The 26,778-nt window shown below is 46.9% G+C and overlaps 1 protein-coding gene across 1 annotated transcript in view; it reads right to left on the bottom strand.

The window, feature by feature from the left end:
• The window catches only part of LOC137431839 (uncharacterized), a 327,221-nt gene that overhangs the window by 219,262 nt on the left and 81,181 nt on the right, over positions 1-26,778 (bottom strand). Inside the window, exons 6-8 of the mRNA XM_078782560.1 lie at positions 19,336-19,481; positions 4,966-5,120; positions 207-280 (exon numbers count right to left, since the gene is read on the bottom strand). Coding sequence (XP_078638686.1) covers positions 207-280; positions 4,966-5,120; positions 19,336-19,481 — 375 coding nt within the window. The remainder of the gene's footprint in view (positions 1-206; positions 281-4,965; positions 5,121-19,335; positions 19,482-26,778) is intronic.

Below are 26,778 nucleotides of genomic sequence, written 5' to 3'. Positions count from 1 at the left end.
TCACCTGGTCTGTAAGTCATATTAGATCAAAGAAAAAAACCCCGTAAAAAAAACAGAAGAGTTGGCTCGCACCAAGTTGACTGCATGGGGTAAATATTCCAAATATATAATCTGACAAAAAACCATGTTACATCATGAAACCTCCCTTTGAAGAAGTGTCACTAAGAATTTTTTTTTTTTAAACGGTGTAAAAAGGCAGAACGTACCAGAATACTTCAGAAAGGAACTGCAACTAGCCATGCCCTCCGCTAGCATCATAGAAGCTATGCTTGACTGAACTCTGCAAGATAAACCAGGGAACAAGTAAATAAAATCAAAACGTTATTGACTATAAAGCACAAAGTTAAAATCCACAAAATTATTTTTCAAAAGAGAAAAGATTTGTGAAAAACATAACTTCATAAATGTAAGGCAAACTGAAAGATGCATGTTTGTTTTTCCCTTAGCGCAGGTAAATAACAGGTGTTAATTAGACATTTCATGAAACCTGCCATGGAAGCTGCATCAAATGCAACAAGGTTGCCAAGTGATATTGAAGCACCCAGTTGTCAAAGATTTCCACTTACTACACCAACAAGTATTCCTAAACCTTGGATTGAAAGTGTGTACAATTTTCCCCCCATTTTGGACGAGTTCAATATTGTCATGTCAGAGGTCCAGCCAATGCAGGCGCTATGTGCCGGACGTCTGAAGATCTCCACAAATGAGAACTACATTTGTATTTGCACTGCGGTCAGAATTAACAAGTTACGATCCCCCAATAAATAAACAGAATTTGGCAGTTGGTCCAGGCGTGTGCGAAGGCAAAAGCCGGGAAGATGGTTCTTATAATTAAAATGGTTTATTTAAATGTATACTGGGAGTAAGGAAATACAGGACGATAAATACAAACAGAACAGATCTGGCAATCGGCAGACATAAATAAGGATGAAAGGTGAAGCACACACAATGATGCACTCGAAAGCTATATCCTGTTAAGGCACCAAAGATACCAGATTTGGGGGTAGGTGGGGATTTTGGCAGGCACGAGTTATTTCTCCACCACAATGCACTCAGGTTGGTGTGGCATGGGACAAAGGTGTAGCAAGGGGAGAGAAACAAGAGGATGACGATGAGGAGGTAACGTTTTCATCTCATTGAAGGCCTAACATGGGGAGCGATGAAGAAGAAAGATAATATAGATATGGGTCTCTTCCAGAAGCTCAACCCCATTGGGCTTGCATCGACACAGTTTTAAGGCCCCTCAAAACAGCTTTTGCAGCACATGGCTAGTCTCACAATTGGCTGCCCAGTGCCTGTAGGCGGGCCATCTTTCTGGAATTCCTGCCCTGCGGGGCGTCCTTCGTTAAGGGTTCCACCCTCAATCAGGGCTCAACAGCTCACTAGAATGCCATGGCCTGCAGTTACCTGGCCAAACAACTCATTATGTGGTCCATTTCATTATAAACATGTAGCGCTGTCTAAGACCCTTTGTGCCACAAGCTCTGCTGAGCTTGCTTGAACACCAGGTTTTCCACAACCCAACCTTACCCTATTCTGTGCCATAAACGACATAATTTGACTGCCCCCTCAGTACACAAATTATGGTCGACTTATCTATGACAGATCCCAAACACAGGAGTAAATATACCCTATTTGAGCACATATACAGCTACATTATATGTACAGATATGTTTTTTGAAGGATAAATCCCCCTCCCCCGGTTCCACTTAACAATCTTTCTGTTGATTTCTTCTCAAGAAAAAGAAAAGAAAAAAAAGAAAGAACTCGTGCCCTCACACACATGTACAGAGAAACCTCTATGGCAACTTTTATTTCAGTTGGGAAATAAAACTCTTGCAGTAAACCTTTATATGACAATTACATCATATTGAAAATCCCAAAGTGAATTGCAAAATCCCAAAAGGCCATATCACAATTCAAAAGGATAAATATTGTAAGCAGCGCTCAGATTTAGCTTTTGAAAGCTTTTCTTGTGGATACTACAAGAGTAAATTACACTCGATTTGATTCCAGCTTCATCACTTGACTGCTGTCAGTCATGAGGATAAAATGTCTAAGACAAACATATCTACTGCTACTGAGTATTTTGTATGCAAACTTGTCAATGCAAACTTGTAGGGTAAACAAGCATTCTGAGTATTGCGCTGCAATACATGTCCCCTACCAGCAGTCTGTCGTCCGGAAAACTGTGTGAATTATATAATTACCAACTCACGGTCTGAGGTAACTCGGCTAAAAATTATCGGATTTGCACCAAATAAAATTCATGAATGGTTGCAGACCCTGACTTCTCACTAAAATAGGAAAAAAGAATGTAAATCGGAGTTAAAATAAGCCCGCAAGGTCGCTCCGTGGAGTAGCCTGCACATTGCACTGTGTGAATTATATAATTACCAACTCACAGTCTGAGGTAACTCGGCTAAAAATTATCCGATTTGCACCAAATAAAGTTCATGAATGGTTGCACAGACCCCTACTTCTCACTAAAAGGAAAAAAAAAAAGTAAATTGGAGTTAAAACAAGGAATATTAACAGCTTTGACTTACCGCATTCCAAATTATAGTCCAGAAAACTGTTGGGGAAATTACCAAAGTTCAAAGTGCCATAACGTTGTCAAAAATGATCGAAACGTCGTGAAGTTCGAACTTGATCTGTAACTTATGATGTGGAAACCATGTACCAAGTTTGAAATCATTAGCATTCAGAGTTTAGAAAAAAAGTCCGGAAAACTGATCTTTGCGTGACGGACTGACAGACGGACAGGCGGACAGACGGAGGGACGGCATGCAAACCTATAGTCCCCTCCGGTGTACACTGGTAGGGGACTAATAAGTGCTACTATGTCAATCTATCAAAAATTACTACATGCTGAAATATTGCAGCAAAATAATTATTTTTGTATTTTTGCTTTTCTTCACATCAAAATCCAGCTTTCACATGGATACAATCACTTCCTGTTATAATCATATGTTTTACTATGCCCTTGCACGAAGAGGTGTGTACATACACACAGATAAATTTACGTAGTGGTCGCCGGGTTTTTTTTACCCGACAAGTTTTCATTACATCCGCGAAAAAACCCCCCCCAAAAAAAACCGCGTTTACGCAAAGCCCAGGGCCACGAATGTAGAAGCAGGTAGCATTTTATGAACCGCGAACAGTATACAAGAACAGTATATCAGTATACAAGATTCTGTGGGCTAATATTTTTAATTTTAATATTTTCGATAATATTTTCGGGTGTACTTACTTTCTCCACATGCGAAATTTGCATTTATGTTTATTTAAATTATACAATGGACTACAAAATGTAAATGTTTCATGATATTTGTGAAATTATATCACCTTTATCTATCAATGTTGTTGAAATGAAGATCAAATAGCTGTATGTTGAAATACGTTGAAAAAGTCAAAACTTTACATGGGGTGTACTTACTTTTTCACGTGACTGCACACTCGCACGCACGCACACACGTACACACACACACACACGTACACACACACACACACGTACACACACACACACACACACACACACACACACACACACACACACACACACACACACACACACACACACACACACAGTCGGACCCCGCTATTCGCTGGGGATACATTCCTGGAAATTGCCACGAATTGCGAAATTGCGAACCGCGAAGTGGGAAGGGGGGCAATGTTTCAATGGAGAAAGGTGGATTGGTTCCCGAATCACAAAAATCTGCGAATGTCGAGGAACCACAAATGTCGAGGCAAATCCCGCGAATGTTGATGATAATCCACGAATGTTGACGAAAATCCCGTGAATGTCGATGAAAATCCCGCGAATGTCGATGAAAATCCCGCGAATGTCGATGAAAATCCCGCGAATGTCGATGAAAATCCCGCGAATGTCGATGAAAATCCCGCGAATGTCGATGAAAATCCCGCGAATGTCGATGAAAATCCCGCGAATGTCGATGAAAATCCCGCGAATGTCGATGAAAATCCCGCGAATGTCGATGAAAATCCCACAAATGTCGATGAAAATCCCACGAATGTCGATGAAAATCCCACGAATGTCGATGAAAATCCCACGAATGTCGATGAAAATGCCACGAATGTCGATGAAAATCCCAATAATGTCGATGAAAATCCCGTAAATGTCGACGAAAATCCACGAATGCATGCCCTGCCATTCTTTCAATGGGGGAAAAGGGAGACAGATAATTGTACTAATATGTGCTGTGGAGTGTTTTCATTCTATACAGTAACTCGTGGGGATGACATGTTGTTCAGCTGTTGAAAAATCCCGCGAAGCTATTCACAGTGTGAATGGTGGGATATCCCGCGAAGCATGCCACAAAACATTGTTTATGTGTGAATGGCGGCGGGATATCACCTGAAGCTGTTCACAGTGTGAATGACGGGCTATCCTGTGAAAGCTGTGAAAACGCAAACCACAGCGCCGCAAATGAAGAAGCTGGTCATGCTCGCTGCTCGTAGATGTTTTTGCCTATGTCCAGCTGCTTCGTGCGTGGCTGGTGAAAGATGGGTTTTATAAATGTGTCATGCTCGCAGCTCGTGAAAAAAAAAATTCGCCTGGGAAAAACCATGAATACACCAAAAAACCCCAAGAATACACAGGACATAGGGCCATGAATAGAGAAGCTGGTCGCAATTTATCAACCACAAATACGTGGAACCCACGAATAGCGGAACTGTTAATAGCTGGGTCCGACTGTAAATAAACAACATGACTGAATTTGTTCCGTTTGGAAGAAGAAAATTTGAAAAAGAAGAAGACGTTTTGGCCACAAATATACATACATACATACATACATACATACATACAAATATAACCATAGACGTTTGCTCCATTATAATAAGACTGTCACAGTGCACTCCAATGATAAAATCAAAAAGAACAAACACAGAAGCAATCATAACATTTGAAAAGGAACATTGTACACAAGTTTGACAAACCTGTAGTCGCCATCCACCTTTGGCTCATTGTGGAGGACTGTGAAACACATGCCTTGAAGGCAGTGCAAAACTGCATACATGGTACAACCCTGGATTCTATCAATGAACCACTCTACCTGCCGCCTTGTCCATGCTACTTCCTGTGTTGGACACACCTGCAGTGCACACAACATTATCAGTAGTCCATTTGAATAGTATTTTCCACACAATAACGGATAACTCTCGTGTGCTCCAATTGTCCGTGAAAGGCATCAGGAGAGTTCATTGGTATGACATGCCACGCTTCTACTTTGTCGTCATTCCTTAAAGCATGCATTCCAAAAGGATGCAAGCTCACACATCAAAGGCAGGTTGGTGGCCCAACTCTATCTCTGACCACTTCCCTTATGGTTCTGACACCACTCACCTACAATGGATAATAAGCAAAGGAATTATTCACAAATACACCTCCAACACCAGAAAGAACAAGCGTTAAGCCTAGGTCCCCCGTCGGTGAAGTGATGCGAGTTGACAAAGTGGAAGACGCAAGGCGGCCATCTTGGATTTTGACGTGGCGACCCAAATTTTCAATAGCGTTCTTCCTTGTGCCGAGATACACCCACACACCAGATTAGAAGTTGGTACTTCGCTTATTTTTCAAGATATTTCGCTCACAAGGTTCAGACATATATATGGTGGCGGCCATCTTGGATTTTGACGTGGCGACCCAATTTTCAATAGCGTTCTTCCTTATGGCGAGATACACCCACACACCAAATTAGAAGTTGGTACTTTGCTTATTTTTCAAGATATTCATCTCACAAGGTTCAGACATGCATGGCGGCGGCCATCTTGGATTTTGACGTGGCGACCCAATTTTAAACAGCGTTCTTCCTTGTGCCGAGATACACCCACACACCAGATTAGAAGTTGGTACTTTGCTTATTTTTCGAGATATTTTGCTCACAAGGTTCAGACATATATTATGGTGGCGGCCATCTTGGATTTTGACGTGGCGACCCAATTTTCAATAGCGTTCTTCCTTATGCCTAGATACACCCACACACCAGATTAGAAGTTGGTACTTCGCTTATTTTTCAAGATATTCAGCTCACAAGGTTCAGACATACAAGGCATCAGACATACATGGTGGTGGCCAGCTTGGATTTTGACGTGGGTTGTACCCACACACCAAATTCGAATGCGGTCCTTCGCTTATGCACGCACGCCCGCACGGAGGGACACACGGACGGAGGGGAAAACCATAGTCCCCCTTTCGCTCCGCGGTGCGACGGGGGGACAAAAGCAGCGTGTTGTGATAAACCACTGAATAAAACACTGCAGGGAAAGTTTAAACATATTGTTTTGTCTGGGGGGTAGAGCGAAATCTAGAGCTAGGTAGATCTGTATAGGTAGGTATTCAACTGTCGCGGTAGGGAATTTACCTGTAATAAGTTCTTCATGTTTAGGCGTTTGTCGGGGTAAGATGTATAATTGTGGATCTACCTGGAGATTCGTGTGATAGTTAGATAGGGGTTAAAAGATAACGCCCCTGTGAGTCTCAACCTAGTAGTCAAACCTTTGTCCATTATGGCATAGCAAACCACATAAACACTTAGTTAGGTCCCTAGCGCAACATTAAATAATTCCTCCCCTTTGACATGACTTTGGAAGAGAATAGACAAGAAATGGGGCTGGAACACCGCCATAATCGGCCGCCACCATTTACACCTCCAAGGCCTACGAACCTCGCCGAGCACGTGATATAACAAGGACCGCGGGGTCGGGGACGGGAGAGTTGGAGTGATTCCGCAGAGGGCGTGACCTGGGCGAGCCGGCGAGTTGGGAGGTTTTTTTATTGGCTGAGGAGTGCACCAATGTGACGCCATCGGCCAGGGATATTATCGAGGGCAGGACGCCATTTTTGGAGAGTTGGCTGCCAGCAGTCCAGGTGTGAGTTGAGAGCAGAGCAGTTCGGAGGTGCGCTGAACCGAGGGCAGGCGGGACCAGTCCCAGAGCGAGTTGGAAGGCCAAGGCGTGGAGTCGCACCTGCGCTCTCTCCCCCTTTTCGCCATTCCTCTTGGTTCTGGAGTTTGTGCTCGCGTTGGAGGTCGTCGACACGTGGTGCTTTTGGTGCGTGGTGCTCGGCCTTGTGGGACTTAGAGCGAGGGACCACGTGGTGTGCGATCGGGCCGAAAGAAGCGGTGTTGGACGGCGGCCACAAAGACGACGAAAGACAAGATAAGCCCGCATCCGCGTACATTTTGAACGACGTGACGTGTTCATTTCGTAATTCATCTCCCTCGTTTTGTGTTTGCTATTAGTCGTGTGGGGACGTCCCGATTTAGGATATTAGATTTACCAGCACGTGCTTTTTCACTGTCTTTGCTTTTATTTAATAAATCCTTGTATTATTTTTGTATATATCTGAACGCAGTTTCCTGGGTGTTTGATTTTAATAGGTAAGGCTGCGGAGATGTCGCTGTGTCCCGCCATTCCGCGCGTTTGTGCTTGATTGGAATCCGCTATTGAGTTTTTGCCTCGGGAGTTTAAAGCCTCGTCATCGGCATCCGCAACTTTGATGTAAATCGGAGTTGCGTGACATTTGGTGTCAGGAGTGTAGGATTCAAACCCGTCGGACAAATATTTTTTTTGTCCGCGGCGAGACCGACACGGTCGGGCGTACATTGCGCCCGACGTTCGAACAAAATTTTTTTATAGGTGAGGCAGATAAATTTAATATTAATAGTCAATTGGGCATACGGAGCGCGATATCGTGTCTCTGTCAATTTAAATTGTGTTTTTGGAATTAAAATATATACGCGCACGGGAAACAATCTTCCGGAAGGCGGATGTCGGAGATTGACGAAATGGAGGTACGCAGCGAGGCTTCCATCAGCGTCGGGAGTGAGCCGGAAATAGAGGGAGTAGAGGTGAGCCTTGGACCTCCCCCGTACCGAGCACGAACTTATCCCCCTCCCCAACCGGGGAGGCGGGAGCAGTAGAAACGGCCCCGACAACCGCCCAGATGTTGGGTCAATTGCTTAGGAAAATGGAAGGGATGGAAAATAACATAAAAAAAGATATGGGAGAACTGAAAAGTGGGTTGGAAAATAAAATGGAGGGAATGAGTAAGGAGATGGGAGAAATGAAAAACAAAATGGAGTCCATGGGGAATGAATGTAGGGAAGGAATGAAGGAAATGAGCGACCAAATTAGTGAATTAAAAGGGGAAATGAATGCTCAGAACGAGCAATTGGAGAACAAAATTAATGCCCAAACCAAAAACATGGAGGGGCAAATGGATAGATTAAAGGAGGGATTGAAAGAACAGATCGAAGGGATGGACAGCAAAATTGAGGGATTGGAGGGGAAAGTGAATGAACGAATGAATGACCAAATGAAGGAAAGACATGAAAAATTGGAAGGAAAATTGGGGAAATGGCACAACAGCTGGGGAAACGAATTGATGGCAGAGAAGGGAGTGTGCAAAACCAAATTACGGGCAGACTGGGGGAATTGGAGTGTGAAGTAGAAACTAGGAGGGGGGCGATGGAAAAAGCCATAGGAGTGGCAAGTGAATCGATACGGACAGAATTAATGTCAAAAATAGAGGAGGGCGTGACCCAGGCTGTCCGAAAGGGGGAGGCGTTGGAGGGTTGAATTGATAAAGCAAATGGGGACCTGGAAGGCTATCGGGGCTGGGTGGATGCCAGAATGCGACAGCAGAGTGAAGAATGGGGACTGCTCAAACAACAGGGGGGCAAATTGGCCGATGAGGTGAAAGGGTTGGAAGCCCGCATAAAAGAGTAGGAGCAAGGGTTAATTGAGAAAGGCCTGTGGGGGCCGCAAATGGACAATGAAAGGGTGAGTGATTTGATGCAGGAGCGACTGGAGACCTGGGACAATACCATCAAGGAGGAGGTTGCTCGGGTCCAAGAGAGCCTGAGGGAAGAGGTGAGTAGGTCGGTTAAACATCTTCAGGATCAGATTAAGGTGACCCAGGAAACCCTCACCACGAGCGCCATTTGGACACAAGAGGCTCCAAAACGGAATACCCAGTGGGGGGGGGGGGGGGGGGTGTTTTGACCCCGGACTGGATTTGGACAGAGAGGAATCGGGGACTGGAGTCTCTGGGAAAACAATCCCCCTCGTACATTTTGACGGATCAGGGAGCCCAGAGGCTTTCCTGACACAATTTGAGTGCGTGTGTCAGATCAATGGTTGGGGAGAGCGGGAGTGCATGGGGAATCTGGTGGCGACACTGCGGGGGTCAGCCGCAGACGTGATAAACGTAGTCCCAGAGGGAATATTGACCAGCAAGGCCATCTGTAAGGCCTTGAATCATAGGTACGGGACAGGCGCAAGGTGCGACCTGGTCAGGGCACAGCTGCTGCATCGCAGGCAAAAGCCTAATGAGACGTTGCAGGAGCTGGCACAGGATATATACCAATCTGTGAGGATAGCATACAGGGACCTACCAGCACAGGCGTGGGACAAGCGGGCGATAGAAAAATCTATGGCGGCTCTTCCTGATCCCGAGGTCCGGACGTTGGTGGAGTTACAGGACCCACCCACAGTGCACCCGGCACCGGGTGGCGGAATGCGCGGCAAGACTGACCTTTTTGAGAAGGTCGAACCGTGCATTGGAGAGGGCACCTGTGACGGTACGGCAGGCCGAGGTGCGGGATCAGGCAAAGCCAGAGGATGACATCGGACGAATGTTAAGGGGAATCAGCCGCCAGCTGACAAATTTGACCGGGGGCAAATTTGCAGGGAGCGAGTCACGGCAGTTTGGTCCAGGTTTGCCATCGGGACGGCCTGATTTTTATCGGGCTGGGCCGGGAGAAAGGGGTGCTCCGCCTGGCTACCGGAGGGGTCGTTCTTGGGGACTTGTTTTAGATGTGGGAGAAGAGGGCACAGTCAGAGGAATTGTCGGCAACCATATGGGCCCCCACCTCCTGACAGGCTTCGCAGCCCAGAAAGGAGGGGTCCCCCAGTAGGTCCACAGGCGCTGGAGAGAGGACCACCACCTCAGCCTGGCCCGATAGCAATAGAGTGTGCGGGAAACTAGAACGAGCCGAGCATACGGGGCCATGCTCGGCTGGCAAGTGTGTGGAGAAGCGCCCTCCTTTGGTGAAAGTAGTGAATTGCGGACAAATTGGCACGGGTAATCTAAGGGTTAGATGGAAAATTGAGGGAGAATTTTGTGAGGCTGTGGTGGACACTGGAGCCAGTGACACCATTATCAATCCGAGTGTGCCAGACCAGAGTGTTGGAGGCTGGGACAAAATTGATAGGATAGAAGGACACAGCCTTCAACTGGCTACAGGGGCAACGGCGCCAATATTGGGAAGCAGAGTGGTGAGAATGTAGTTGGGTGGCCTGGAGGTCAGCATGGTTGCATGGGTGCGCGACCAGTGTCTGTTGGGACTGAGTTTCCTGGTGGAACATGACTGCCAACTAGACCTTGGGCATGGTCATATGTGGTTGGGCACTGAGAGGCTGCAGTTAGTGGGACTGGGGGATGACGAGGAGGTGCAGGGGACGTGGCTGGAGGTGCCACGCACTGTGACCGTGCCTCCCAGGTCTGAGAGAGTGGTGATGGCGGAGTTAGCAGCAGGTGCTCAACCCATTGGCCAGCTGGGGCTAGTGGAGTCGTGGTCCTCGCAGGGGACGGAGGGATTAATGGTGGGTCGCACCCTCGTAGACACACGTGGGCCTATGCTGGCAATCAGGCTGCTCAACTTGTCGGACAGCCCCCACACTGTAAGGGGCGGAGCCATCGTAGCCAAATGCAGTGGTGTAGTAGAGGTCACCGGAGGAGGTGGATCCACATGCTTGCCAGTACAGCCGGAAGGAGGGCAAAATTTGGGGAAATGCGATTGGCCGGAGGGAGTGCGGGACATGATGACACGCTCTGAAGAGGGCCTAACATCGGAGCAGGTAGAGACATTGCACAATTTGGTTAGTAAGAACTTTTTTTTTCTTTTTTTTTTTTGTATACAAGATCGAGGCTCGTGAAAGAGCTAACATAAATCACACAGAAAGACAAACTGACACATAAAACATATAACATGGGGAGCGGTAGACAAGATGGGGCGAGAGAGGGAGGAACACAAACACAACATCTGAGAGCAGGGACATCGAGAGATCTGTCAGAGGGAGATGGCTTTGGGGGGGGGGGGGGGGGGGGAGGCATGGGAAGGGGTGGTGGGAGAGGTATAAAACATATGGACACTGCCAGGACTTCCAGGAAAGAAGTTGGAATTTCAAACAAGGTGGATCTGGGGTGAATTAGTGGGGGTAGAAAGATCAAGGTTTTGGATGGGGAAAGATAAGAGATGGTGGTGAACAGCTATTTTAAAGACCTGGAGGGAGGAGTGGGATTGAAGGGAGTGTGGGAGTTTGTTCCAGAGGCGGGAGAAAAGAGGAATGAAAGAGTGAAGGTGAGCAGAGAGCCGAGATTTCGGCAGTTTAACCATCAGAGGGTTGCTGGCAGATCTTGTGCGACCTGTAGGAATATTTGGGGGACAAAGCACAGAGAGAGCTGGGGGAGCAAGGCCGGAGAGGAGTCGGTAGAAGACAGAAAGCCCACCTACCTGTCTGCGGTTAGTGAGTGAAAGGCCCTCGGAGATAGCTTCATCACGGGAGATTCCAATGATTCTGAAAGCTTTGGTTTCAACAGCGTGAAGCCGAGCTAGGTAGCACCGGCCCATAGGGGAGAACAGTATTCCATTGAGCTGCGGATGAAAGCCTTGTATGTGGTGAGGAGCTCAGGTGTGCCGAGGAAGGACTTCGCACGACGGAGGATGCCCAGTCGGCGACTAGCTTTGGAGGCCAGTTTGGAAATGTGGTTTTCTCAAGAAAGATCATGGCAGATAGTGAGACCCAAAAGCTTGAGCGACAGAACTTCTTGGAGAGGATTGTTGAGAAAGTAGATGGGAGGGTTGTCCAGTCGATCTTTTCGGAGAGACATAGTAAGAGTGTGAGATTTGTCAGGATTGAAAGACATGTTCCACTTGTTTGACCAGTCTGTGATTTTGTCCAGGTCTTCAGAGTGAGGAGGCTGCAGACTGCCGATCTGAGGGAAGAGGAATGGAGCGGCAGAGAGTGGAGTCATCAGCAAAGAGATAGAGAGGATTTTCCAGAGTCGGATAGATCATTGATAAAGACCAGAAAAAGCACAGGGCCCAGAACACTGCCTTGGGGAACTCCAGCCTGAACAGGCAGAGGAGATGAGAGAAATCCATTCAGGGCCACACATTGTCTACGACCAGAGAGGAAGTCCGCAAGCCATGCATGGAGATTTCCATGGATACCATAGGAGGACAGTTTGTTGAGCAGAGCTGGGTGCCAGACCGTATCGAAGGCACATGATATGTCAAGGGAGACGGCTCTGATTTCCTGTTTGGCATTGAGGCATGTCCATGCATTGTTGAGACAGCAGAAGCAGCATGTCCAGAGTAGAATGACCTGGTCTGAATCCAAATTGATGATCGGAGATCAAGCCATTGGAGAAGAGGAAGGATTTCATATCCGAATCAATGATGGATTCCATGACTTTGATGATAATTGGGAGCAGGCTGATTGGTCCGTCGTTGCAAGGATCTGTTTTTGCACCTTTTTTGTGTAAAGCGGTAATGTTTGCTGATTTCCAGGATGCTGGCAGATGACCTTGAGCAAAAGAGAGGGTGAAAAGAACAGAGAGATGGTGAGATAGAGTGGCAGAGCAGGATTTTAGGACCCGTGGGCTGATGCCGTCTGGTCCAGTTGCAGAATCAGAGTCGAGGTTTGACAAAAACTCCTCCACCTTGTCAGGAGAGAATGACACAGATTCCAGGAGCAGTTGGGTTCGACTGGGTAAGGTGGGAACAGAGAGAGATGGGTTTGGGACACAAGATTTTGAGGCAAACACAGAGTTGAGGCATTCGGCTTTGTCACGTGCGGTGTCAACTGTGAAGCCATTTGAGGTAAGGGAGGGGATGGAGGGGGAACAAACACCAGAAACGGATTTGACCAAACCCCACCAGGATTTGGAGGAAGGAGACAGGTTTGAGAGTTCATTCTTGAGTGTGGAGAGATAGTGCTTCCTGGCACTCCTGAGGGTAGACACACACTTGTTCCGAGCTTGGTGGAAGGAACTGAGATTGCCTTCAGTTGGATTAGCCTTCCAAGAGGCAAAGGCAAGTTGTTTCAGGGCAACTGCCTCACCACAAGATTCAGTGTACCATGGACGGGAGGAAGGGTAAGACAACTGAAGACGAGATGGGATAAATCTGTGCATGAGAGAGAGCAGTTTGCTTTGGAAGAATTCCCAGGATGAGTTGATGTCAGAGGCAGTGGAGATGGGAGACCAGTCCAGATGATTGATGGCTGCTTGAAGACCGTGCCAGTCGGCCTGAGTGAAATGCCAGACTCGGAGACGCTGAGGAGGCTCTCTGAAAATGGCCAGAGAGATGTCCACTTTAACAAGCACATGATCAGAAGAACCGATTGGGGCAGAAGAAGAGCAGCAGACATTAGCGGGGAAGTTTGTCATAACCAAGTCTAGAAGAGAAGATACACCATTGGCTGAGATTCGGGTCGGGAAATTGACAGATTGTGTCAATCCCAGTGAGTCGCAGAAGTCCTTTGCTGAGGTGCCATGGCTGGTGAGAGATGAACCCACACCCAGCCAGCTGGCATGATGACAGTTGAAGTTGCCACATATGAGGAAGATAGAGTTGGGAGGAGTGGATAGAAGTTGGTCCATGTTGTCAGACAGTGAAATGTAAATGGAGTCATCACTGTTTGGAGGACGGTACAGAACACATATGAACAAAAGGTGGGAGCGGGGAGGAAGCCGTAGCCAGAGGTACTCCTGGGGGTGAGGTGGAGAGAGGGTAGTGCACGGAGAGTGAGGAAGAGAGTTTTTGATAAAGATAGCCACCCCACCACCAGGACAAGGCTCAGGTCTATCATACCGGTGGAGGGAGTAACCAGGAAGAGATATTAAGGAATTAGAGACGGATTGAAGGAGGAAAGTTTCTGTTAAGCAGATCAAGTCTGGATTGTCAGAAGCAACCTGTATGGAGAGATCAGTCAGGTTTGAGCGAAGGCCCCATAGGTTTGAGGTCAATACCGTTTATGAAGAGAGAGGGGGAGCATCGGGTACAGGACAGTGGAGGGGAGAGGTAGGGTAAGATGAAGGGTGAGAGGGGGAGCAGTTGATAGTGTGTCAGAGATTACAGAAGAGTTACAAGAAAGGGAAGGATGAGACGAACGAAAGGTTTGATGGTGAAGGGATGAGGCACAGTGAGGGGTTGTTTGAGGGGGGGGGGGGGGGGGGGAAGAGGAAAGTAGAAGGGGCGGAGGCAGCTTTGAGGAGGAGGAGAAGGGGAGAGGGAGAATTGGAGAGGAATGGTATGGGAGGAGATTTGAATGGGAGGGGTTGGGGGGGGAGTTTTGAAGGGGAGGAGTTTTTTTTTTTTTTTTTTTTTTTTTTTTGTATGCTGAATCGAGGCTCGTGAAAGAGCTGACATTTACTTCACAAGCAAATCAACCAGACAAACAAAACACACAAAAAGAGGGAGCGGAAGACAAGAGAAGGGGAAGCACACAAACACTTGAGAGCACACAACATTTCAGAGCAGGGAGATGTGTGGGAGGGAGAGGGCTTGGGGGGAGGAGGCGTGGGAAGGGAGGGGGGAGTTTAGGAGGGGAGGGGCAAGGGGGGAGTTTAGGAGGAGAGGGGCAAGGGGGGAGTTTAGGAGTGGAGGGGCAAGGGGGGAGTTTAGGAGTGGAGGGGCAAGGGGGGGATTTGGAGGGGAGGGGCAAGGGGGGAGTTTAGGAGTGGAGGGGCAAGGGGGGAGTTTAGGAGTGGAGGGGCAAGGGGGGAGTTTAGGAGTGGAGGGGCAAGGGGGGAGTTTAGGAGCGGATGGGCAAGGGGGGAGTTTCAGAGTGTAGGGGCAAGGGGGGGCATTTGGAGGGGAGGGGCAAGAGGGGAGTTTAGAAAGTGGATGATTAATGAAAGACGAACATTGATAACAAATTGGGTTTATTGTGATTTTCAAGTCAGCAATCCGATTAAGAACGATGGAGGAGGGATGGAATGAATGTGAATTTATAGTATGCAGTGTTTTAGAGGTATAAGGGATTGTATTTATTTTTTTTGAAGTGGAATGAGTTGGAGAGAAAATTCAAAGAAGCCTTTTAAATATGAAGACAAGCGTTACGCCTAGGTCCCCCGTCGGTGAAGTGATGTGAGTTGACAAAGTGGAAGACGCAGAAAACATGCTATGATATGATATTTCGCTCACAAGGTTGACATATATATGGTGGCGGCCATCTTGGATTTTGACGTGGCGACCCAATTTTAAACAGCGTTCTTCCTTATGCCGAGATACACCCACACCAAATTAGAAGTTGGTACTTCGCTTATTTTTCAAGATATTCATCTCACAAGGTTCAGACATACATGGCGGCGGCCATCTTGGATTTTGACGTGGCGACCCAATTTTCAATAGCGTTCTTCCTGATGCCGAGATACACCCACACCAAATTAGAAGTTGGTACTTCGCTTATTTTTCAAGATATTCATCTCACAAGGTTCAGACATACATGGCGGCGGCCATCTTGGATTTGGACGGGGCGACACAATTTTAAACAGCGTTCTTGCTTGTGCCTAGATACACCCACACACCAGATTAGAAGTTGGTACTTCGCTTATTTTTCAAGATATTTCACTCACAAGGTTCAGACATATACAGTGAAACCTTGACTTACGAGTTTAATTCGTTCTGTGACCGAGCTCGTAACTCAATTTGCTCGTTTCTCAAATTAAATTTCCCCATTAAAATGAATTGAAATGCTATTAATCCGTTCCAGCCCCCCAAAAACTACACCAAATTTTTTGAAATATATATATATAAATATCTCGCGCTTTATATTTCACCTGCATGCAGCATACAAGTTGGCAGGATGGCCTGGACTGGAGGTACGCACACTTGACTCTAAACTGTCCAGCCTGGGTTTGAATCCCGACCCAGCTATAACCTGTCATGTTGGTGTTTCACAGGCAGGGTGATTCATCAATGTGTGTACCGCTAAACTGGGCGCCTCGTTTGCGTCCCATTAGTTGTTGGATGTTAAGGATCTCACCGTGTCTTCCACAAAGAGAAGGCGAGCTATCTCCGGCACTCTGAACAAGTTGTGGCCTGGCATGCTCTTCTCCTCTGCCGTTATATACGTCCTCCTCGGCATCTTTTTCCAGAAGAGCCCTGTCTCGTCACAGTTGAAGATTTGCTGGGGGATGTATCCTTCGGCTTCTATCAGTTCGGCAAAAGTTATAATAAAATCTTCAGCTGCCTTCACATCCGAGCTTGCTGCCTCACCATGCCTGACGACGGAGTGAATGCCGGTCCTCTTCTTAAAATTATCAAACCATCCCCGACTGGCTTTGAATGACTCTTCCGATGCCTCGTCCGTTGATGTTCCCGCCGTCTGCTGCACCAAATCCCCGTAAATGTCTCGTTCCTTCTCACAGATGATGCTCTCGGTCACGGTATCTCCTGCGAGCTGCTTCTCCGTCAACCACACAAACAACAACTTCTCCATCTCTTCATGGACAGAGGTCCGGAGCTTTGAAATAATCGTAACGCCCTTGGCTGGCGTTATAGCCTTTATCGACTCCTTCTGCTTCAAAATCGTACATATCGGAGAAGTACTACGATCGTACTGCCTCGCCAAGTCGACAACACGCACACCTCGCTCATGTTTTTCGACGATTACGTGTTTTATATCCAAGCTCGCTCGCTCGTAACTCAGATCTCGGCTCGCATCACAAAGCAAAAAATCGACCGAGCGACGGCTCGTATCTCGGAAAACTCGTAAGTTGGTGCACTCGTAAGTCAAGGTTTCACTGTATATGGTGGCAGCCATCTTGGATTTTGACGTGGCGACCCAATTTTCAATAGCGTGATTCCTTATGCCGAGATACACCAACACACCAGATTAGAAGTTGGTACTTCGCTTATTTTTCAAGATATTCAGCTCACAAGGTTCAGACATACATGGCATCAGACATACATGGCGGTGGCCATCTTGGATTTTGACGTGGGTTGCACCCACACACCAAATTCGAATGCGGTCCTTCGCTTATGCACGCCCACACGCCCACACGCACGCACGCACGGACGGACGGACGGACACACGGGCGGAGGGGAAAACCATAGTCCCCCTTTCGCTCCGCTGTGCGACGGGGGACAACAAGCATTCTGAGTATTGCGTTGCAATACATGTCCCCTACCAGCAGTCTGTCGTCCAGAAAACTGTTGGGGAAATTAAAAAGGGTTATTCACCCACAGGTTGTGAATCGTTCCCAATCACTAATTACCTCAGGACGGGCTCACCTGTGATTCGCACTCGAGGACTTCGATTTATACACCTTGCAGACAGGTCAGCAGAAGCACGAGAAAATAAGTTGTTCATAAAGAACCTTTCGAGTCGCTAAATATCAGTAATTTATTATATTTTCCGGTTCACGATCAATGTGGATATATATGTTGTTCAGCTTGGCTCCGCCCCTCCCGAAAGCACGCGCTGTGTCGCGCTTTTGACGTTCGCAGATGAGGCTGAGGGTGCGCGGTGCGGCTTGAGGAGAACTCTAGAATAAACAAGAGATATCCATTTTTATTTTTATTTTTTTTCGTTTAATTAACGATATCTGCCAAACCACGTGCCCTATCACAAATTCCAAAAGGACATTGTAGTAGACTGACGTGCTGAACAGATCTGTGAAGTTTCCCCTAAATTGGATCAAAAATGACGGAGGAGCCCGGTTTTAAAGGTTCATGCTTAAAAACGTCATAACTCTGAAACCATGTGACGCATGAAGTCATGCTCATTGACTTTTTTGTTCGTCATGGGTATGCGATTGTGCCTGGAAAGTTTGGCCTCGATCTGTTCAGCCGTTGCAGAGAAAAGGGGGTTTTCGTGTTTTCATGGAAAACAATATGGCGGCCGAACCACGTGACATCATAATTACCATTACAATATTCTCCAGACCGAGTCCCCCCAACGGTGAAAATTTGATCTCAATCGGTCCAATTATTGCAGAAAAAATGGTTTTTAAAGGAAATTAAAACTTAAAATGGCACCGAGTTAAGGATCATCAGAATTATCAGAATTCCCAAAGTTCAAAGTGCCATAACTTTGTCAAAAATTTTCGAAACGTCATGAAGTTCGAACTTGATCTGTAACTTATCATAAGGAAACCATGTACCAAGTTTGAAGTCATTAGCATTAAGCGTTTAGAAATAAAGTCCGTTAAACTGTTCTTTGCGTGACGGACTGACGGACTGACAGACGGAGGGACGGCGTGCAAACCTAGTCCCCTCCGGTGTACACCGGTCGGGGACTAACAAGCGTTACGACGAGGTCCCCTGTCGGTGAAGTGATGCGAGTTGACAAAGTGGAAGACGCAAGGCGGCCATCTTGGATTTTGACGTGGCGATCCAATTTTCAATAGCGTTCTTCCTTATGCCTCGATACACCCACACCCCAGATTAGAAGTTGGTACTTCGCTTATTTATCAAGATATTTCGCTCACAAGGTTCAGACATACATATGGTGGTGGCCATCTTGGATTTTGACGTGGCGACCCAATTTTCAATAGCGTTCTTCCTTATGCCTCGATACACCCACACACCGGATTAGAAGTGAGTTCATTTATCTTTCAAGATATTCCGCTCACAACGTTCAACGCATGCACGCACACAAGCACGCACGGACGCACACACGGACGGAGGAGAAAACCAGTCCCCCTTTCGCTCCGCGGTGCGACGGGGGCCAAAAAGGGGCATTCTACAACTGAAGAGAGAACAGATAGGGAGAAAAACATAGCAATCTGACACATCCTGTGAAATGAGTGTTTCTATATCTGGACCTTCAGCAGTCAGCTGGATGAAGAGATTATTGATATTTGAACGGTCTCCAATATTAGTGATCGATATAATAAAGGAAGGGGAAGGAATATCAATGCCACCACAAGGGATCAGGGGGAGGTGGCAGCAGGACGAGGGGTCGGGGGTGGCGTTTGGATGAGGGGTTGGGGGCAGGTGGCAAGATGAGGGGAGGAGTCATGGGGTGTGGAAAATGGGGTCATGGGGTGTGGAAAATGGGGTCATGGGGGTGGAAAATGGGGTCATGGGGGTGGAAATGGGGTCATGGGGGTGGAAATGGGGTCATGGGGGTGGAAATGGGGTCATGGGGGTGGAAACAGGACAAGGGGGATGCCATTGATGATATAACAACGTATCCTCTTTCGTAACACCAATATATATGGCAAAGATAGATTTGTCACAGACAAAAAGAGATATTGGTCAATATTTCCAAGCAGAAAATGCTCACATAGGCCAAAGAAGTGGCAATGGCTTGCCGAGGCAATTCAGCAAACTTAGGCTCCAGCAAGCGAAGTTGCCTCAATGGTAACCACTCTCGATTGCCATAATCGACATACATTACATGCACCTTAAGTGCTTGCAAGTCCTGTTCACCTGCATCCCCACAGTGTACAATACAAGGTAAGAAACCTGCAAATCTCAGGATCAACATTGATTAAAAAAAGCAAGGATGAAACTTCGCAATAATAAAAATGTTTAAAATATCGGTATTTAACAAAAATTCTGTCAATTACATCTCAAACTGGATGGTATTCTTAGAATACTTACCTTGCACAGTCAACTTGGTGCGAGCCAACTCTTCTGTTTTTGAAGTTTTTTTTTTTTTTCTTTGATCCAATATGGCTACCAGACCAGCGATGAGCGATTACAGAATAACATTATATTCTCCAATATAAATGTTGCGTAGATCACGCTCAATAAATTTCAAACTGATCAGACTAAGCTTTGTCCGGATCAAATTATGACTTCAGAATTAAAGCACCAATGATGTCATCTTTAACAACACTTATTCCACATGCGGAGTTCTTTACAATGAGCCACGTTTAAATTTTTTCCATAGAGCAGTTTTGGACATGGAGGTGCAACGTTTTTCGGTTTTTCCAAGACGGTGACTGTACCACCTGACCTATGATGTCATAATTATCATTACATTATTCTGTACGAGGCACTCCTATGGTGAAAATTTCGTGTCAATCGGACCAAGAATTGTAGAGAAAAAAAAATTCATACAGATTGAATCAAGCGTTGTACTTGTCAAATTATGACGCCATACTTAAGCTACCGATGACATCATCATTAACAATTCTTATTCCCCATGGAGAGTACTTGACAACGCACCATGTTTCAATATTTTCCATGGAGCGGTTTCGGAGATATAGAGGTGCAACGATTTTCGATTTCTCCAAGATGGCGCCTGTACCACGTGACATATGACATCATAATTATCAATAAAACAATCCAAACATAATTATCAATAAAAATGCAGGTCAAAGCAATGGGATGAGAAGAATGATTGAGACCAAGACACAGTCAGTATATGTAGGAATGCGGGCATTGTGGGTAGCTGCTGGAAGGGTGAGCACACTTCTATAACTCGCGGGGTAGACCTGTTTACGCAGCTGGTGGAACATCCGATAAAGCTCTCGCTAATAGTGCGGCTAAAATTTGTGGAAGCGAAAGTCATGGAAACGTGAAGAAAACGGCCGCGCATGTACAAGCAGGTCATGCTCGCGCTTTGCAGATGATGTTTTTTTGTATATATCCAGCTGCTTTGTGCATGGCTGGCAAAAGATGGGTTTTATAACTGTGTCAAGCTAGCGGCTCGTGAATTTTTATTTTTTGCACCCTTGAAAAACCAGGAATTCGTGGGACATGGCCATGAATGGAAAGAAACCGCGAATTTGTGGGACACTTTTCCATGAATAGAGAAATAGATCGCTGCGAATATGCGGAACCCGCGAATAGCGGGTTGTGTATATGTGTGTACAGTGCATTCAGAAAGTATTCAGACCCCTTCACTTTTTTCACATTTTGTTAGGTTGCAGCCTTATGCTGAAATCGTTGAAATTCATTTTTTCCCTCATCACTCTACACTCAATACCCCATAATGACAAAGAGAACAGGATATTTAAAAGTTTTACAAATTTATTTAAAAAAAAAAGAAAAAAAAAAGCCAGGGTCACACTATCACATAAAGCCTAGCCGTAAGGGGCACGTAGGGCCAATTACAAAAAAAAATTTACTGCGCCGTAAACTGCGGGCCTCGTAGGGGCCACGTAGCTGCCGTAGAGCCACAGGATAGCAACGTACTCGCCACGTCAGACCCTCATAAAAATTGGCCATATCCGCCACGTAACACGTATGGGCCACGTGTCTCGTAACAAACAAACAACATGCATTTTAAGGCCATTTTCCCTGCAAGAGCGGGGGTTAGCCTTGCAGTCCCCATGACAATCTTCTCCATTTTGCCCTATTTTCTGCATCTCTCATTGTTAACCCCCTTGCCCGTCCCTCCGCCCCCATTTCTTCTTCCACCATCTTCAGCCAAGTCTTTCTCGGTCTTCCCCGTCCTCTACTTCCTTCCACATTCATTTCCATCACTCTTCTCAACCAGTCACTTTCATCCTTCCTCAACACATGACCAAACCATCTCAACCTGTTCCTCTTTACAGCATCAATCACAGGCTCTATTCCCATCATCTTTCACAATTCATCATTTGTCTTCCTCTCTCTCAACGACACTCCGCACATCCACCGAACCATTCGCATTTCCACCCTTCGTTGCTGCTCTACATTCATGACCCATGCCTCGCTCCCATAAATCATAACACTTCTCACACATGCAGCATACACCTTTCCCTTCAGCTTCAACGATGCTCCCCTCATCAGCACGCCACTCAGTTCCCGAAACTTCTTCCATGCACATCTCACTCTTGCAACCATTGCCGAGTCTGATCCACCTTCTCCATTCAGCACGTCTCCGAGGTAGCAAAATGTTTTCACACCTTCCAGCTTCACGCCGTCTCCAAGATCCAACTCAACATTTCCTCCATCTGCAGCTCCCTCTGTGCACACTTTACATTTGAATGTAGCTGCCACACTGGTTAATGACCCTCTCAGACCACTACATTTTAGATGAACCCACTCAGTGCACATTGTACATTGAATGGAATTCACTCCGACACCCTTCCTGCACAAAGCACATGGCCACTTCCCAGTTTTTCCACCTCACCACATGCTTTACCACTTGCCATCACCTTTGTCTTTCCTATATTCACCTTCAGACCTTTTGTCTCCATACATTCCTTCCACTTGTTCATCTTTTCCTTCAGTCCATCCATACTTTCCGCAATAAACACCAGATCATCTGCATACAACAACTCCCATGGTAAACCCTCCTTTATGGTCTGAGCCAGCACCTCCATCACAGCTACAAATAGTAGTGGACTTAGTACCGACCCCTGATGCACTCCCACCTTCACCTCAAACTCACCACTGTTCCCGTCCTTCGTCCTTACAGCTGTGCGCGCTCTTTTGTGCATTGCCATCACAACTCTGATCAACCATTCCTCCACTTCTAACTTCCTCAATGCCCATGTCAATACTTCGCGTGGAACCCGACCGAATGCTTTCTCCAGATCAACAAACCCAAGAAACAACTTCTTCCTCTTCTCCATGTACTTCTCCTGCAACTGCCTCACAATAAAGAGCGCGTCTGTCGTTCCTCTTCCTGGCATAAATCCAAACTGCATTTCGTCGATCTTCACCTTCTTCCTTATCCTCCTCTCCAACACCCTTTCCAATACCTTCATTCCATGCTCCAATAACTTTATCGCTCGGTACGAGCCACACTCCAGAGGGTCACCTTTCACCTTGTATAGAGGGACGAGGGTACTCAGTTCCCAATCCACTGGAATGCGACGTTCTTTCACCACCAGATTACAGATCTCTGCCATTCTCTTCACACCCCAACTTCCTACTGCCTTCAACATATCTCCCACAACTCCCGTCGGCCCTCCCGCTTTTCTACTCTTCATTGCTTTTATCGCTTCCTCAACTTCCTTCTCAGTTATCTTCTCTGCCGGTCCTAAAACTGGGTTACTCTCTATGTTGCCATCCCATTCATTCTCTGCATTCAACAGCATTTCCATATATCTTTTCCATCTTCCTTTAATTCCATCTGGGTCCACAACGATTTGTCCCACTTCATCCTTCAAGCAACTCACCCCCATCACATCACACCTCTCTTTCGCTATCTGCTTTGCAATCCTGAATACCGCTCTCTGACCCTCTTCCGAATCCAAGCGTTCTCCGAACATTTTCCTACATGTCTCCTGCGCCTTTCCTACCTCTTTCTTTGCTGCCTTATAACTTTGATGCTCTGATTTTTCTGCTCCCGTACCCTACGCCTTATGCCACTCCTTGAACTTCTTCTTCTCGTCAATCCTCTTTCCAACTTCATCATCCCACCACCATGTTTCCGAGTGCCTCGGTGGTCCTTTTGTCCATCCACATACCTCACCAACGGCTCCCAACAGACTATCTTTCATTGACATCCAAACACGTTCAAGCTCAACCACATCATCCTCTACCCTACTCAGCCTCTCTTTTAATGCCTCCCTTACTGTCACCTCTTTCAACCTCCACACCTTCATTCTCGGTTGGTACTTCACCCGCTGAGCTCTCCTCGCACCTTTCACCCTTATGTCGCAGACAACCAAGTGGTGCTGTGAAACAGCCTCCTCTCCCGGGATCACCTTTGTGTCCCGGAGGTGCCCCCTATCTCGCCTACGCACCATCAGGTAGTCAACAGCTGTCGTCGACCCACCTGACGTGTATGTAACAAGCTTATTATCCCCTTTCTGGAACTGAGTATTACAAACCAACAAATCAGCTCCATCAGCAAACTCCAAAATCCTTTCACCTTCTCCATATCTCACACCATATCCGTAACCCCCATGAACTCCCTCAAAACCGTCCATACTCCTTCCCACATGTCCATTTAGGTCTCCTCCTACCACAACAACTTCCTCATCTTTCACGTTTTCCATCAGCTTCTCTATCGCACACCAGAACTTGTCCTTCTCTTCATCGCTCCGACCAACCTGCGGAGCATATCCCGAGATGACGTTCACCAAGAGCTTTCCAATCATCATTTTCACCATCATCAACCTATCACTCACTCCAGTCACACTCACCACACTGTTTACAAACTCCTCAGAAAACAGGACACCAACACCATTCACGCCCTCCGGGCACCCTTGCCACACAAACCTGTATTTCTGTCCTTGCCTACCCTTCACCATTCTCACACCACTTCCCTTCCATCTTGTCTCTTGCACACAACATATGTCCACTCTTCTTCTGATCAATACTTCCACCACTTCTCCTGATCTCCCTGTCATTGTCCCTACATTCCATGTCCCAAACCTCAGAAACCGATCTCCACTTCGGGCTGCACCCTGCCCATATGTAGTTGTAATTGTCATGGTTCTCTTTTTGAGGCAATGTTTTTATGGCCGGATGCCCTTCCTGGCGCCAACCCTTAGTCGCCTCTTACGACACGCAGGGATACGGTGTACCTATTCTAACCAGGGTACACACCGTACACCGTCACGTAAGAGACACGTAAAAGTGTCGCATTAATAATCCTATAAAAAGGGGGTCCCCAGCCCCTTCCAGTCATTCAGCATCTTGACCTTCAAGAAAGCAACATCACCACGAGAGTACCAAGAAGACAGAGACTGTAGATTGCTGTCCTCAGATATCAGCATGCCCTGTACAATGCTGCTGCTGGACTGGTCCTGCAGGAGATGCAGGCAAGAGAGATCCAGAGGAAAGCCAAAAAGAAGAGACTCTGGGTGAGGAGGTGGATCTCCAAGAGACAGGAGATGGGTGTCTATGACACCTGATGAAGGAGCTAGAAGATGAGAGTGCCAAGGAGTTCCAGTCCTTTGCAAGGGTGTCACCTGACCTGTACCATGAGATAGTCAGAAGAGTTGGGCCAAGGATCCAGAAACAAGACACATTCTTCAGGAAAGCCCTGTCACCTGGTCTCAAGGTGGCCCTCACCCTGAGGTTCCTTGGCACTGGCAATATCACTTGGCACTGGCAATAGCCAAACCAAGCCAAGCAATTCAGTAAGTACATCTTGCAGAATACACAACAACAACAACATGCATTTTAAGGCCATTTTCCCTGCTAGAGCGGGGGTTAGCCTTGCGGTCCCCATGACAATCTTCTCCATTTTGCCCTATTTTCTGCATCTCTCCTTGTTAACCCCCTTGCCCGCATTTCTTCTTCCACCATCTTTAGCCAAGTCTTTCTCGGTCTTCCCCGTCCTCTACTTCCTTCTACATCAATTTCCATCACTCTTCTCAACCAGTCACTTTCATCCTTCCTCAACACATGACCAAACCATCTCAGCCTGTTCCTCTTCACAGCATCAATCACAGGCAATATTCCCATCATCTTTCGCAATTCATCATTTGTCTTCCTCTCTCTCAACGATACTCCGCACATCCATCGAACCATTCGCATTTCCATCCTTTCCAGCCTTCGTTGCTGCTCTACGTTCATTACCCATGTCTCGCTCCCATAAATCATAACACTTCTCACACATGCAGCATACACCTTTCCCTTCAGCTTCAGCGACACTCTCCTCCTCATCAGCACGCCACTCAGTTCCCGAAACTTCTTCCATGCACATCTCACTCGAGCAACCGTTGCCGAGTCTGATCCACCTTCTCCATTCAGCATGTCTCCGAGGTAGCAAAATGTTTTCACACCTTCCAGCTTCACGCCGTCTCCAAGATCCAACTCAACATTTCCTCCATCTGCAGCTCCCTCTGTGCACACCTTACATTTGAATGTAGCTGCCACACTGGTAAATGACCCTCTCAGACCACTACATTTTTGATGAACCCACTCAGCGCACATTGTACATTGAATGGAGTTCACTCCGACACCCTTCCTGCACACAGCACACGGCCACTTCCCAGTTCTTTCCACCTCACCACATGCTTTACCACTTGCCATCACCTTCGTCTTTCCGATATTCACCTTCAGACCTTTTGTCTCCATACATTCCTTCCACTTGTTCATCTTTTCCTTCAGTCCATCCATACTTTCCGCAATCAACACCAGATCATCTGCATACAACAACTCCCACGGTAAACCCTCCTTTACGAGCCAGCACCTCCATCACAGCTACAAATAGTAGTGGACTTAGTACCGACCCGTGATGCACTCCCACCTTCACCTCAAACTTGCAGAAATTGCAGAATAGAGTGCAGAAAACAAGATTTGGTACTTATGAGTCTTGTTCATGAGCTTTGCCTTCGCTTCAATGGCTGCATCCTTCTTCTTGGTGTCCTTGTAGTCCAGCATGGACTTATTGTAGAGGTTTCATGTGTATTTCATTGAGGAGAGGCTTCCGTCTGGCCACTCTGCCATAAAGCCCAGATCGGTGGAGTGTTGCAGTGATGGTTGTCCTACTGGAAGTTTCTCCCATCTCCACACAGGATCTCTGGAGCTCAGCCAGTGACCATCGGGTTCTTGGTCACCTCTCTTACCAAGGCCCTTCTCCCCCGATTGCTCAGTTTGGCCGGGCGGCCAGCTCAAGGAAGAGTCCTGGTTGTTCATAATTCTTAAATGGAAGAAGTTTAGGAGGCCACTGTGCTCTTGGGAACCTTCAATGCGGCCGAGATTTTTTTTGTCGGCTTCCCCAAATCTGTGCCTCGACACAATCCTGTCGCTGAGCTCTGCAGGCAGTTCCTTTGACCTCATGGCTTGGTTTTTGCTCCGATATGCATTGTCAGCTGTGAGACCTTATATAGACAGGTGTGTGCCTTTCCAAATCATGTCCAATCAATTGAATTTACCGCAGGTA

Source organism: Myxine glutinosa, chromosome 7 (genome assembly GCF_964187855.1).
Source record: "Myxine glutinosa chromosome 7, kmMyxGlut1.1, whole genome shotgun sequence".
In the NCBI taxonomy this organism is placed as follows: Eukaryota; Metazoa; Chordata; class Myxini; order Myxiniformes; family Myxinidae; genus Myxine; species Myxine glutinosa.
The sequence above is the reverse complement of the archived record's forward strand: the minus strand, read 5'-3'. Positions and strand labels throughout refer to the sequence as shown.